Here is a 15,408-nt window from a genome sequence, read left to right as displayed (position 1 = left end):
TGAGCTTATGGCTGCTTATCAATGATCTTTACCTACATACAGTGTGCTCAGCATGACTCACAGACTTGGAGCTCTGAAGCAGTCTTCAAGGTCTTTTCTGGTTAGTAGAGCTCTCAAGATTGCTCAGAAGAAGCATGGCCAGTTACCCGAGTCTCCATTAAAACAAGCAGTAAGTTTTGTAACTACATGTAATAGATCTAACATCTCTCAGATCTAAAATTATAATATTATTTTATTATTTAATGTAGAGAGTTCTACCTGCTTCTGGTATTGCTGAGCTGAGTGATGTTATCAAGTTCGTTACTAGTTTCCACTGGGAGACCACTCCACCCGACAACACGCTGAAGACGCTAGCCTCACTGATGTCTGTCAGCCTGTGTAGTGCTCTACCAAGACCAGGACCACTCAGTCGGGAAAGAAGGGTGACTCCTAAAGATGATAGGATGGTAGGAGGTCGGGTGACGGCATTACACAAGTCCAGGCTGACTGTGGTGGACCTTATTGAGTTAGCCAGTATGAGCAAACAGAGTGGGGATAAGCTGTCCAAGTAAGCTGTGTTCAGAGCACCAATGGTAGTCTCATAAATTAGCCGCCCTTCCTAGGGGAGAGACCGTCTGAGCACTTTAGTCTGAACTTTTTGGCTAGGTCGGAATTCTAACTTGACCAATCAGAGCAAAGATTGACTGAAGGAAATAAAGAATCACAACAAGGCGTATGCAGTGGGACACATTATTTTATAGCTAGCGCTAGTCAGCCTAACTATGGCTACTGTTAGTCAGTCAAGGAGCTATAGTAAGTCGAGTAGGCCTGTGCAACATTTTTCTTGTTGCCCCAGGCGCCCGTGGGTGGCCACGGGTCAGTTGGCTTGAACTTACACGTTTGAGCTAGCTAGCTATACACCCGGCCTTTATTTGAGTTACGTATTTACAGCTGAAGTGATCCCGTACCAGGAACAATGGAACAGGGTCACTAAAGTAGAAAGCTCCTGTTACTTGCTGCTTTATAGCCAACATTTATTGTATAATTGGTTGCTACATTTTATACACTTGTAGATCATGTCAACAGCTGAGGGTTAGCACTTCAGTGCTTTAGTTAACATCATTCTTGGAGCCAGCCAAACAAAAATTTATAGCAAGTGTTCACCATTGACCTTTGCATGCATTGAACAATCAGGTTTACTTTTGGTTTATGTCACTGACGTAATAATTAAACATTAACATTCCATTGTGCAATGTCCTTCAGACTAAAGTGCTCAGACGGTTGTCTCCCCTAGGAAGGGCGGCAGACTGCACCAATGAATGGCAAACAGCACCACACACAATGTGTACACACAGTATGCTGCACCTACCACCTATATCCATTCTATCCATTCCGCTACACTTTCGTTTTGGGTATACGCTAAATAAATTGTGGCCTGTTTCAAATACCGTGTAGTGGGTAATTTTCGTCGGTACAAGTTATCGCATACTAATGTGTATTCTAAATATTCGCACAGCTTAGATTGGGGTGACTGTATAATTTCGTAGTTTTTTTTTCTGATGATGCTGCACAATAATTATGAAAAATACGAAAATAACCCGCTACATAAGCTTACACCTCTGCATATCGGTTGAACGTGTACCTCTAGACATAAGCAATGTTTAGTTTAACCTGAGCTGTAAAAAAATTCGTGGCATACAATCGAAAGCAATTACTATAGGCACATAATTATGTATTTACAGCACTTCCTCATTATAGATCATAATTAAAACTATACATTTTCGTACATAGTCTCGCAGCCGTAGTGTTTTCTTGTAGTGGCACTTTAAGGGGAGAATAAAGCCAAATATCGCGCGGGTATCAAAATACAGTAGGAGAAGCCAGATTTCAAGTTTCTGTTTAAACGCCTCCTCTACAGATGTTGCTAGGAGATAAACGCCCAGGCGTTTAATCAAGTAAATACAGTATTTAATAAAAATTATAGGTCCTGAGATAGTAGCTTTTAAAACCTATCAAAATTACCCTGAGGCCTGAGGCTGCATGTACACTGTATCAGAGGAGGTACGACAGGTGCGGTGCAGCTCAAGCAATTAGCCTTTGATTGAGCAATAATTATCCCTCCACGCCCGCCCACGTCATAAGTTTTGCTGAGGCTAATTGCTTGAGCTGCACTGTGCCTGTCGGATCTCCTCTGACACTGTATGAATGCCTGCTGAATGGTTTCTAATGTGGCCTAGCCAGGTGTAGAGATGACGCAATTCATTTTTAGCAAAATTGAATTAACACCATCACATGTAACTATTTGTGTTGAGTTCACTCAAAAGTTATTTGGCTTCATTTAGATACTTCACTGTTTCAGTATGATACCATTGGATTCCTTGAGGCGCTTCTATCTCTATGCTGTAGAATTGATAAGCTTCACTTTAGCTTTTATCTGTAGAGAAGTCCCATAAAGTATAAATGAAGCCATAATTAACCAGTGAACTCAACACAAATAGACTTTGTTTATATGTAAAAATGTATGTGGTGGTAAGTTATCAATTTTAGCAGCACACCTGGCTAGGCCACAAACCCTTAGAAACCACTGTATATTATTATAGCCTCAGGCCTCAGGGTAAAATGTACTTGTACTTTTGATAGCCTGCTTTAAAGCTACTATCTTAGTAAATAGTACCTATAATGTTCATTAACTTATTTAAATACCGTACGTACTTGATTAAACGCCCGGGCGTTTATCTCCTAGCAACATCTGTAGAGGGGCGTTCAAACGAGATGGGTGCTTAATTATGTCTACTTTAAACTCTTGCACAGCAGAAGTTATTATACTATTCCTGGCTGGTGACACAGCTCTCAGCTTAAATCTTAAGACGTAGGAGTGGTGTTTCTCCCTCTGTGTCAGTATCTCTCTGCCATCATAAACAATTCTATGCCGCCATGCTTGCAACTTGTTCCACGTGCTACTTCAGCTCCACGCCCCATACATGGGCAAGATGGGCGTTTTATTAACAAAGATAGAGCTTTACCATGGGTGTTTAATCAAGTAACTACATTACATTTTAAGACCAAAATCCAGTTCAGGGGGTAGTAGGGTACCGTATATCTTCTAATTTATCGGACAGCAAAAAATAATTATTTTGGAAATTGTCCGGGTATAATTGGAACAGATTTTTATAGAGCATGCAAAGTGTCCGGAATAATTAGAACAAGCAAGCAGCTGCATGCGAGCTAGCTAAGTTTAATAGAACAAGGTACAACTGAATAGTTGCAATAGCTATCTAAAACTAGCTCTCAAAGCTATCTAACTGCAGCACTCTAAGTCTTACTTGCCGTCTATGATCAACTTTTCAAGGGTATTGTCCGGATATTTAGAACAAATGTAATATTAAAGCACTGGATTGTCCGTTGTATTAGAACAATGAAAATTGCCCAAAAGAGTGTCCGGGGTAATTAGAGTGTCCGATAAATTAGAAGATATACGGTAGTAGGGTGGAGTTATTACTTTTTCTAGTCCCCATATATTTTTTGGCTTTAGGGTAGTAGGATGGAATTATTACTTTTTCTAGTCCCCATATATTTTTTGGCTTTATTCCACCCTTAGACACTAGTTGATAAGAAGCCTCAAGGGCAAGGTTTGAAAATGCGCACTAGTAGTGTACTATGAGTTAGACACTGTTTTGTCGGTGTCCATGTGATTTAGAATCCCTCAGCCACTTGTAGTACCCTCGCTACGCTCAGGAACTAAATCAGTGCCTTTGGACACCCTAAAACAATGTCTAACTATTATTTAATTCAGATATTTACACCCACATAAGCACATCTGCCCCCCCCCACACACACAGAGAAGCATACAGTGAACTCCTCAAGCTTTGCCTCAGTCTCATAAATTCTGGGAGCGAGCAAGGCACTAAGACGCATGTTGTCATGGAGATGGTGGATTACATGATCCAAGACTGGGGAAAAGAGGAGGTTCGCTCGACCGCTTACTCGAGTGCTTTCCAAGCATCAACTAACTCAACTCAAGTGGACAGTTTGTACAGACACTTCAAGAGGACTGGCATCCAACCAAAGCTGGACAAAGAGTGAGCACATGATGATTATTGCTTAGTTATAATGGTTGTAGCCATGTTTTCAGGTTGGTTTCAGTCAGACTTTTGTTGTGGTGGTGGTTGTGCATAGTGTATGTGATTGTAGTCATGCACTTGCTCTCAGGTGGTTGTGCATAGTGTATGTGATTGTAGTCATGCACTTGCTCTCAGGTGGTTGTGGTGGTTGTGTGTTCTGATGTACGGATTAAGAATGTCGGTTGACAAAACGTACGAACTGTAAAAGAGCACTGGCTTTTACAGATTTTAATGACCGAATATTATTGGCGGCTATGTGTTATATATGTTGGATGTACATGTACAGTTGTATATGTGCCACTCACTTATAAAGAGAGAGTACAGATTATGGTGTACAGTATTATAACTAGTGCATTTATAGGAAAAATTATGTACATTTACAATGTATGTGTTTTCACCATACAGAGTTGTGGTTGAGGCCTACATGGACACAGAGGGCGTCCCCCGGCCCTCACTCAGTCGACTGATCTCAGAAGACCCGGATGGATTACCCTCAAGGATAACATTTGAGCGGCTGATCCTAGGCTGTGTGGAAGCTAATCAACTACAACGCTGCATTGGACTCTACACTTGCATGACCAGGCGATACAGAATCCCACCTACAAGAATGGTACATAATATAATTATATACAAACATAGACTTCAAGGCTGGTAATTTGCAATATATGTATGCAGCCAGAGGTCACGTAAATAGCACAGATGCTGTTCATTGTTAAGGGGTGGGAATCCAGAAGTGTGTGTATGGTAGGCTTTACAAATGGTATTGTAATTTTCCCTCACTAGTTTAAAGTGTCCAGATGGTCTGCAATGGATAGAGATAATTAAATCTCTGCTCAATAGTATGCTTGAATGTATGTATGACTTGTGTTCTGGCTATAGGCATTCAGTTCTGTGACGAGGATGCTAGTTCAGACCCTGGGGACTAAGCCACCTCACCAGTGGAGACTAGCACTCTGCAGCCAACTACTGACAGGTAACCATGCATGCACACAGTTACTCCTTGATGCATACACAAACAACATTATGGTTTCAGATATACATGTTGTGTACGAGGGTGCCCATTTCTCTACTGGTTGTTTTAATTTCAGACACGTTGCATGTGTTTGATGGGCAGCCTCCATTGTGGGTGTATCCAGAGATGGCAAAACCTCTCACTCTGTTGTTAAAAAATAACGGATACAAAGAAATGGTGAGTATATCATAATCAATCTCCTCTGCTTTTTTTTAGTGCATATACTGCCTTTGAAGCTCACTTGGAAGTTTGGGCAAATAGTAAAACCACTTGAGATAAGTATTAGTTATTGCCCAGCCAGAGTGCAACATGCCATATATTGCACTGGATGACATAATGCCCTCGGGGCACAGTTCCAGGTTGGTTTGCAGAAGTTAAAAGTTGGCCATGCACAACTATTTCATTCACATACAAATAAAAATATACAAACTCGTTGCCTTTTGACCTCTGAGATCACAGTGCATATTGCACTGGGGCAAGGTGAAACTGCCATGTTTAGCGTATGCTTACATGTGTATGGAGACGTGCACCCACTCAATACAGTTGCCCAGTGAGTGGAAAGATCAAAGCAATCCAGTGCTCTGTATATAGCATGTTGCATCACTACCATAGCAACCATAATATTGCACTGGAATATACCAGAACATAGGGCATGTTGCACTGTGTGTAAATGCAGCGGATGAAATCTACTTTTTGACTTATGCCCCACACTCCCACCTAAGGAAACTTAATTGAATTCACTATGAAATTCGGCGATACTAATGAATTCGCTCAAAACACATGTCTATTATTGAGAAAAATTTAACCAATCAAAAGAGTTTGACGTCATTGGGCAACAAGTTAGGTACCCTTGTGCAACATAATACCCGAGGGCCACATCATGCTGGGCAATAACTAATAATGTGTTTTACTTCATAACACAATTAGTGATGGTTGACTGCACTTCAACTTACAACCTGAAATCCTCTGTAGGTATAGTATAGTCATCACACACTTTGTATTCATGTTGTATTGATCTCCCAAACAAGAATAATTTTGATATAACTCTCCATGCTCAACACAGATAAAGGCCTCGGGGAGAGCAGCAGAGGAGTACTGCAATGGATACAAAGAAATACATTTAGCAGGTTCACATGGATTCAATTTTGTTCGTCCAATTTCAACGATAAGGCATATCAATGCATGAGGCATATCGGGTTATACGTGGTGGTTAGAATTGGCAGGTTTTTGTGCTAATTCCATTGTTCAGTAAGGAAGGGCGCCCTACTGAATAGGAATTTAGCAGCTTGTTGTGAAGCCATACAAAATGTACTATACAGTGTTTATGGTGTGTCTGAAACGTACTAAAGTCCAACCATAACACCACATCTAAGTGTGGCATGAACCCATTTGGAATGATAAGATTTTATTCACAATGAAATTAGATGTACATGTATTGCTATGGCCATACACACATCTCAGGTTTATCATTCTCATTCTCATAACTTCTCTCCAGATGTTCTGAGGGACTTGTGGGATCCTGCCCTGTTCTATTCACTGCTCCAATGTGCACAAAAGACTGGAAACACCACTCTTGCATTAGACTTGCTAACAGACATTAAGGCCATGTATGGAACACTTGCCAGGCCGCTAGACTGGGTCCGAGTGTTTGAGAAAATGCTCAGCTTGGTCAAATCACGCAAGGACCTGACCGACTACTTACCAGTAAGTGCATTCGTACATGTACCCCCCCCCCTCCCCGGTGTAAATTGTTTAGTGATCACTCTTAGGTAAACCAAACAGTGACTACTAATACAGATTCCTTTGGAGACTTTGGGGTCTCATTAACATAAATGCAAACAGGTTGACCTGGTATGGAGTTTTGTACTGTAGTATAGCAAAGGTGATCACTTGTTCCTTTATTGTTATATGACTTTTGTCTCTAGGTAGCAACACCTATTTTGTTGTGTGTTAATATTATTTGAAACAGCTGTACACTTTCACTCTGTAGACACTGGTTGAAGAAATGACCACCATCTTGAACAAGAAGCAGATCAATGCTCTCCAAGATCCGCTATTCAGAGCTCTAACACGAGCCTATCATTACAATTGGTGAGTCTCGATGCATTTCATAACTCATAACTGAAACATGTTTTGCCTCTCTTTGTGTAATGAGTCTCCACATGTAGTTTGAGCTATCGGCAAATGTTGGCTATTTGGGCGAAGGACGCACCGTCATTGACATAGTAGCCATGCATGCCCAAGACAATTGGTTCAAAATGGCTTATTAATAGTATGGCTAAGAGTGCAATATGGGATTAATAGCACGAGTAACAAGCAATGGCAAGGCTACTAATTGCACGAGGCGTAGCCGAGTGCTATTAACCTTGCCAGTGCTTGTTATGAGTGCTATTAATCCCTTATTGCATGAGTAACCATACTATTGATTTCTAATCGTGAATGATGACGTTCTCTGCAGTTTTTATTAACATTTTCGGCCACGGCCGTTATTCAAAAACAACACGTTGTCTTTTACAGTGTGCAATTACTTGACAGGTAATTGCACGCTGTCAGTGACGACGTGCAATTACTGAACCGAATGTGATACGGGATTAATTGCTGTACGCTCTCCAGTCACTAATAGCACATCAGAATTTTTTTATGTACCGTATAGCGCGAAATTTTCGAGGCACTTATATTTCGTGGATTGGCCTCTAAAAGCCATTTCGTTGCACAATGTTTGCGGAATGACTGCTAACCGGAAGCCACGCCTTAAATCTTTGCACGTTATAGCAGTAATTTAACAATTTTCGTGGACTTATTTTCGTGTAGAATTCTAACCCACGAAATTCGCGAAAATTAAGCCCCTCGAAAATTTCACGCTATACGGTATTAGGTAGATTGGAAATACAGATCAGTACGAATCATAGTATAAACATTTTGTAGGCCTAACGGAAGTACTGGTGGTTATGTGGACACATGCATGCATATATAATTACAGTTTAGTGTCACTGATGGGTTCTCAAGCATGTTTTTCTACTGTAGTGAAGCAATATCTATGAAGAGGAAAAACTCCCACCCATCAGCTCCTGGGTATCTGTTTAAAGCCTCCCAATTCCTCATCAGCACAGCTGTGCAGTCCACGTCAATGGATCAATGCATTAGAGACTTGGTTCGTTGTGCTGAGAAGTATGTTGAAACAGAGCAAACTACGTATACTGATTATGAAGACTTAGGCACTGCACTAGCTATTTGATCATCGTGCAATATCGTTGTGCCATCACTTTAATATTTGCACATACTTCATTTGATAACAATTTCATGCAGATATCAGTCTATGCTATTTGTTAAGAGAACTAGGTGGGCGCCTTGCACGAGTCACTGGGGATCTGACATCAACCCATGTAGTACGTATACAGCAAAGACTATCGATTGCAGTACAGTGTGGGAATTTCATTATTGCAGTCTTTTTGGATTATACCATTATTTTTCGCTCCCCCTATAAGGGACTATTCTGGGACTTGGAACACTGTTATTATTTTTACAAGACTATTATAAAAACGGGTAGAGAATTTGTAATTATGTCCTCGCTAAATAATAAAACGCTAATACTCTAAATATACTTTTGAGAGTATAATATGCTAAAAGCAGGCTAGCCCTTGTTTCATCTCTATAATAATCTGACTACCAAACTTTACATTCAATCTCTTCTGACAAATATTGTGCTAATAAATTTGCTGCAAATCCGTCAAAAAAAATAAAACGCTAAAATTACTACATGTATACCCGGTGCCCGTCTATATAAATAGCAACCTTAGGATCAGAAGTAAGGCAATGTAAATTAGTATGGTGTAGTGGGTTGACATCACCATGTATGGGCCCGCTACTGCCGCTATATATAGGTAGGTATTATACATGGGCTAAGATTCAGATGTGGGCGTACATATAGAATGACGCACTCATAATCCCCGTACATGCATGGTCATTAACTATAATTATATCCAGCATTATGAGCTATTGTTGACCAATTCTTGATAATTATATGGTGCGTGGTTGTTTGTATACAACTATACCAAGTGCATGTGGGTATATACATCCCTGAATTACATATCAGGATCGAGCTCATAATGCTCTCCTGACCGTCATGTGGTATTTTATAATTATGCGGCTATATATATACATGTCAACATGTCATGTATAAGCATGTAATAGTTATTACATGGCTATGAGAAAGGCCCTTGACCACAATCTACTACCGGGCCAATAACTGCTTGAACGAATTGCCCGGCATGTAATAACTAATTTGTCGCCTTGAAAACCATTTTCTGCATATAGAAACCTGCATAGAATGCGTAGATACGAGAAAAAAAATTTGTAATTTGGTCGTTTTGGAATTACAAAGTAACTGCATCAAAACCATGCATAATTATGCTGTCTGGTAAATTGGTTGTTGGTAAATTTACCACAGGAACCTTCGTGCAACATGCCATAATTATATTGCATTGGATGCATGACATAATGCCCTCGGGCATTATATTGCTCCAGTGCAATATATGGCATGTTGAACTCGGTGCTGGGCAATAACTATTTTATTATCAAAAAATAATGTTTATATACGTATAACTGTTTGTTGCCCATGCAGTGAGTGGGCAGATCAAAGAAATATCCAGATATATGGCATGTTGCATCACTACCGGCATAGCAATCATATATAGCAATATATGGCATATTGCACTAAAATTTCACTCAAAACACATGCATGTAATTTGTAGGGAAAACCTAACTAATCAGAAGAGTTTGACGTCATTGGGCAACAATTAAGTTAGTTATTGTAGGCGCCCTTGTGCAACATGCCATATATTGCACTGGAGCAACATAATGCCCTCGGGGCTACAGCTCGTGCTGGGCAATATAACTAATACATAATAAGTTTGTTTACAGCCAGTATATATACCTCGACATTAACTGACAAGTGGAAAGTCTTTCACTGTTGACTCATATATATATAGACACCACAAAAGGACCCACACAAGATGGTATAATTATGATATTGAATAAACATGCTAGTTAGTATACCTCGACATTAACTGACAAGTGGAAAGTCTTTCACTGTTGACTCATGTAGACACCACAAAAGGACGCACACAAGATGGTATAATTATGATATTATACGATAATGAATAAACATACTACGTGCACAAATAATTATGATATGCATGTGTAATAATTATTATAAAGACTATGTAAGAGGCCATAAAAAAGTTGACCAAACTAATTACTTTTGCTTGTGTTTTGTTCTAGTGCAAGAATGCATATGGCATCAGTGTCTTGTGTCTTGTTGTCTGTATCCAATTCATATTTTGTATAGTATGGCCACAGTAAAAGAACAAATACCATCGCAAAGATAGACAAAAGAGAGCCAGTAAACATCAGGAACATGCTTGGTGATTCAAATTGACTCGAAAACAATAAGTAATTCAGACAGACAAAGAAGACATATCCCATACATACTGTGTATGTTGTAACCATGTATGAACTGACTAATCCTATAACAATGCTCGTAACACCCCATGATCCAGCATGAGACAAGATGAGGATCACAGTCGACAAGCCAAAAAATAAATGCAGCCAAAAAAATCGACGACTAATCCAAATATCTCCTAATGCAGGTGAATATAATAACACCAGTACGCCCCCGAATATCAATAGAATGCTCGGTATGATAGCAAGTTTTCTTGCACATCCATGAAACAATCGATTGCAAGGGATTTTGTCTGGTTCAAGAGTATTTTCTTTGTAAATCGACAAAGTAAGATTGATACACCAGCAATGGATGCAGATAACTGACCCTGTGATTATGCATCTAGCAAAAGTTCCATTAAATTCTGGAACTGTGTAATATCCCACCAACATAGCACCAATTGAAACGTTAAACAACACACCTAATAATGTTGAGAAGAATTGTATCACGGGATGTATAGAGACACCATAATCGCATAGCTGGGCAACAAATGAGCAGGGTGCTCCAGCTGCAAATAATATCAATATCCATGGCGTTAGGCTAAGTCCACAATCAGATCTTTGAGTTTGAAGTGCAAGAACGATAAGCCCAATGAGATAAATGCTCCATCCTACACAAAAAAGTAGTGTAGTACATCCAGTGAAGAAGAATCTTCTGCGAACTCCATAGAAGGCAGTCATCTTCTGTAAATATCACAATTGATAAAATAATTAGGCCTATAGTCAGTTCAACTCGTACTCATGCTCAGCCATCAGAGTTCTACACAGAGTATTGTTTCATTTTAACCATGCCGATAGGCATGCTATTGGTACTAGTATTACTTACATATTAAATAGAGTAAACAATGGAACTTCGCACGACACGTATTTTCGAACGATTTAGCACCACGGTAAGCAAAAACAAACAGCGATATGCAGAATCTGACCCTACACAAGCCGACTTACATGCCTTAGGAACAGCTGGGTTGAATAGCAACGTCGTAGCTCTTGCAATGATGACGTAATAATCCAGAAAACAAAAGTGTGCGATAGTTGGAATTTCGAAAAAAGTAATGTATCCCCGAACCGAGGTACTTGCCGCTTTAATTAGCTAATATCGAGCTTCCCATCAGCTTTAGTATGTCCTATATAGTATGTAGTGAACATAAGCAACACTAAAATTACTTCACTGCTACTCCACAATAAACTTTCGAACAGTAAGTGCTGAATCAGCACTTTTAACACCCACGTGGATGGTTGTATAAAAATCTGCTGTACACAACCATCCACGTGGGTGTTAAAAGTGCTGATTCAGCACTTACTGTTCAAAAGTTTATTGTTTGTTTTGAGTAGCAGTGAAGTAATTTTAGTGTTGCTTATGTTCACTACATACTATATAGGACATACTAAAGCTGATGGGAAGCTCGATATTAGCTAATTAAAGCGGCAAGTACCTCGGTTCGGGGATACATTACTTTTTTCGAAATTCCAACTATCGCACACTTTTGTTTTCTGGATTATTACGTCATCATTGCAAGAGCTACGACGTTGCTATTCAACCCAGCTTGTTCCTAAGGCATGTAAGTCGGCTTGTGTAGGGTCAGATTCTGCATATCGCTGTTTGTTTTGCTTACCGTGGTGCTAAATCGTTCGAAAATATGTGTCGTGCGAAGTTCTATTGTTTACTCTAGTATGCTTGTTTCTTTCAATACCTTCTCTTCATTTGTCTTCGGCACAAAACCAATTTATACACCTGCGCGTGTAGGACCAGAAAGCCAGAAATAGGAAAAGGCAGAAGTGAGATCGCATATCTGTGAAAAGTTAAGGGTTAACCTTGGAATGCATTGCCCTGCTACGCCCACTCATTTACCTTTCACTTCAGCCTTTTCCGATTTCTGGCTTTCTGGTCCTACATGTGCGTTGGTTGGACTCCATCCAAACAGCTAGTCTCATGAGACTACCAAACAGCTAGCTGCGAGCCTAGCCTGAAGGGAAGTGCGGCCTGGGATCGAGGCTAGGGCGAGCCCTGAGGCGAGTCCCATTTACAAGGCCGCTTTTCGTTTTTGCTGACTCAGCAGTAGCGTCTAACTGTTTCTCTGCTAGTCTCTATTTCAGCCGCCCTCTAAAAGTTGGGCGGCCTAATCACGAGTCTACGTTATAAACTGATTCATGAGACAATACTTCAGCACGGTTTCTAGTTCTGTCGCTGAATCTGTTGACAGCTAGTTGTGTTTGGTGTCTATAATATAATGGTTACTGGACCTAACCCTATCAGCACATAATAGCCATACTAGCTAGATCCGCCTAGATCCAGCGACCGGATATCCGTCTGAATGTTGTCTGTCTGTCTGTTTGTCTGTCGCTTGAAGCTTTTTAGCATGACGATCGCTCCATTTGCACGCTTTTTAGCGTGACATCTGTTTGTCTTACATGCATGGTTTATTTAATTTCTACTCGAACTCACTGCTGATACAGCTAGCTCAACAACTATTATATTAAGGTAGTGAGGCAATGGCGTTGGGATATCAAACACACCATCTGCTGGCAAGACTTAGGGAAGTTTGACAACAAAAGGAGCTAATGAGACAGAAACTCAGCTCGTCTGAAGAGGAATTGAATTGAATTGAATTGAAATAATTTTATCCATACATGTATACGTATACATACATGGAAAGGGTTACACAAAAGGTATTCCTATCTAGGTGCTCCCCATAACATATACACACACACAACGAACAAAACAAACGGAAATAATTAAGAGAAGTTTTAATTAAGTACTGTAATTAAAAGAACCTAATGACAAATGACTTAATAAATTTTGTTTAAAGCTAGGTCCTTGTGATTGTACAACTGAAATTGGTAACTCATTCCATACATGGGTGGCATTAACAAAGTAGGAGTATCTGAAGGCATTGATACTTGACTAAAAAAAAAAGATTGTGAGAGTTGGATCTGAGGTTACCCTTGTTCTGTTTGAAGTAGTCTTTAAAATTAATGCAGTCCAAACCATTGATTATTTTAAATGTCTGATAACAGTCCAAGTACGTCCTTCTGTTTACGAGTGATAGCCATCCAAGTTTGAGGCATGTTGTGTTGTATGATTCTGTCCAGCTTTTAGTCGAGCTATCCCAGCGAACACCACCCACCCACCTTGCAGCTCTTTTCTGTACCTTTTCTAAATCTTGGATGTATTTCTTTTGGTGGGGATTCCAGACTGGTGAGCAGTACTCCAAGTGAGGTCATACCAAAGCAATGTATGCCAATTCTTTTGAGGATTTGCTGGTGCCATGCGCATGGTTCTACGTAGAAGGTTTAACACTTTCATGGCTTTGGAGGACCCTTGAAGGATGTGGTTACTCCAGGATAGTTTCTTGTGAATGATCACACCCAGGTATTTATACGTCTCCACCCAATCAAGTTGGTTGCTGTTGATGGAATATGCTTTCAATGGTGTTATATTTATCCTTTTGTTGGAGATAATCATTGCTTTGCATTTAGTAATGTTCAGTGCCAAATGCCACTTCTGAGTCCACTCAAATAGCTCTGAGTCCACTCAAATAGCTGGTTCAAGTCTCTTTGTAGCGATATCTGATCTTGTTGTGAGGAAACATTCCTAAAAATTGTACAGTCATCTGCATATAGTCTAGCTTGAGAGGAGAAGGTATTTCCAATGTCATTGACGTAGATGATGAACAATAGGGGGCCAAGTATAGAGCCCTGTGGCACCCCTGAAGGAACATTGTCCCAATCAGATGTGACCCTGTCACATAGGACCCGCTGCTTGCGATTAAGCAGGAAACCTCTGATCCATTCAAGCAGGTCACCCCTTATACCAATGTGGTCCAGTTTGAGTAGTAGATGTCCATGCGGTACAGTGTCAAATGCTTTTGAAAAATCTAGGTATACGACGTGTGTGCTGCCCTTATTATCGAGTGTTTTTGCCCATTGATGAACTGTTTCCAGCAGTTGCGTCTGACACGAGTGGTCACTACGAAATCCATGCTGAAATGGGCTTAGTTTTTTGTTTGTTGTTAGAAATGCAGTCACATGGTTGAATATGATACGTTCAAGAAGTTTAACTGTGATGCACGTTAGACTGACTGGTCTATAGTTTGATACAGAGTGCTTGTTTCCCTTTTTGAATATAGGAGTGATATTAGCTGATGTCCAATCTTGCGGTAGCTTTCCCTGTGCTAGAGATAGTGAGAATAGTTTGGACAGGGGGCTAGCAATCCACTGAGCTCCTTCCTTCAGAAGCCTGCCAGGAAGTTCATCAGGTCCACTAGCCTTCGATGTATCTATCTTGCTCAACAGCTTGTAAACCTCATCTTTCAAGTATGACAATGTCTGATGTTTTCATTTCACTGGTTGTTTTGTCCAGGTCTTGCTTGATATTCTTCAGGGAACTTGTATCCTCTTTTACTAATTTTGACACAAAGAATCTACAAAATGTCTCCGCCTTCTGAAAGGGATTGGTGAGGGTAGCACCTCCATGATGGATTTCAGGAATCTGATAACTGTGTCCTCTGATGTTTTTCATCCATCGCCAGAAGGGTCTTTGATCAGTGCTTAGGTTGGATGTTATAACCTGCAAATGATCAAGGTGGTCTCTTCTGGTCATGTTGCGGACTTTATCAGAGATAGCCCTATACTTACTAAAGTGATGCGATTTTTGAGTGCGTTTGGCCAGCTTATAGGTTCTTCTCTTTTTCTTTATTTGTAGAAGTGTTTCATCCGAGAGCCAAGACATCCTCTTTTTCGGTTTCAGGGTGACTTTGGGAATACACTGATCTGCCGCCAATAGAAGAACATCCTTAA

The 15,408-nt window shown here is 40.2% G+C and overlaps 1 protein-coding gene and 1 long non-coding RNA gene across 2 annotated transcripts; one reads left to right on the top strand and one right to left on the bottom strand.

Annotated features, from left to right (window-relative positions):
* Positions 1 to 7: 7 nt before the first annotated feature.
* On the top strand, positions 8 to 8,438 carry LOC135341778 (uncharacterized). The gene is made up of 10 exons (XM_064538438.1): positions 8 to 169; positions 249 to 547; positions 3,819 to 4,058; positions 4,506 to 4,710; positions 4,980 to 5,073; positions 5,189 to 5,289; positions 6,176 to 6,239; positions 6,608 to 6,816; positions 7,103 to 7,203; positions 8,137 to 8,438. The coding sequence occupies exons 1-10, from the start codon at positions 53 to 55 to the stop codon at positions 8,345 to 8,347; spliced, it is 1,641 nt and encodes a 546-aa protein (XP_064394508.1). The 5' UTR covers positions 8 to 52; the 3' UTR covers positions 8,348 to 8,438.
* A 1,741-nt stretch (positions 8,439 to 10,179) lies between these two features.
* Positions 10,180 to 11,844, bottom strand: LOC135341322 (uncharacterized). The gene is made up of 2 exons (XR_010396552.1): positions 11,438 to 11,844; positions 10,180 to 11,295 (listed from the first exon to the last, which is right to left on the bottom strand). It is a non-coding gene; the product is annotated as an uncharacterized LOC135341322 (long non-coding RNA).
* Between the last annotated feature and the right edge of the window lie 3,564 nt (positions 11,845 to 15,408).

This window comes from Halichondria panicea, chromosome 9 (assembly GCF_963675165.1).
Source record: "Halichondria panicea chromosome 9, odHalPani1.1, whole genome shotgun sequence".
Taxonomy (NCBI): domain Eukaryota; kingdom Metazoa; phylum Porifera; class Demospongiae; order Suberitida; family Halichondriidae; genus Halichondria; species Halichondria panicea.
The sequence above is the reverse complement of the archived record's forward strand: the minus strand, read 5'-3'. Positions and strand labels throughout refer to the sequence as shown.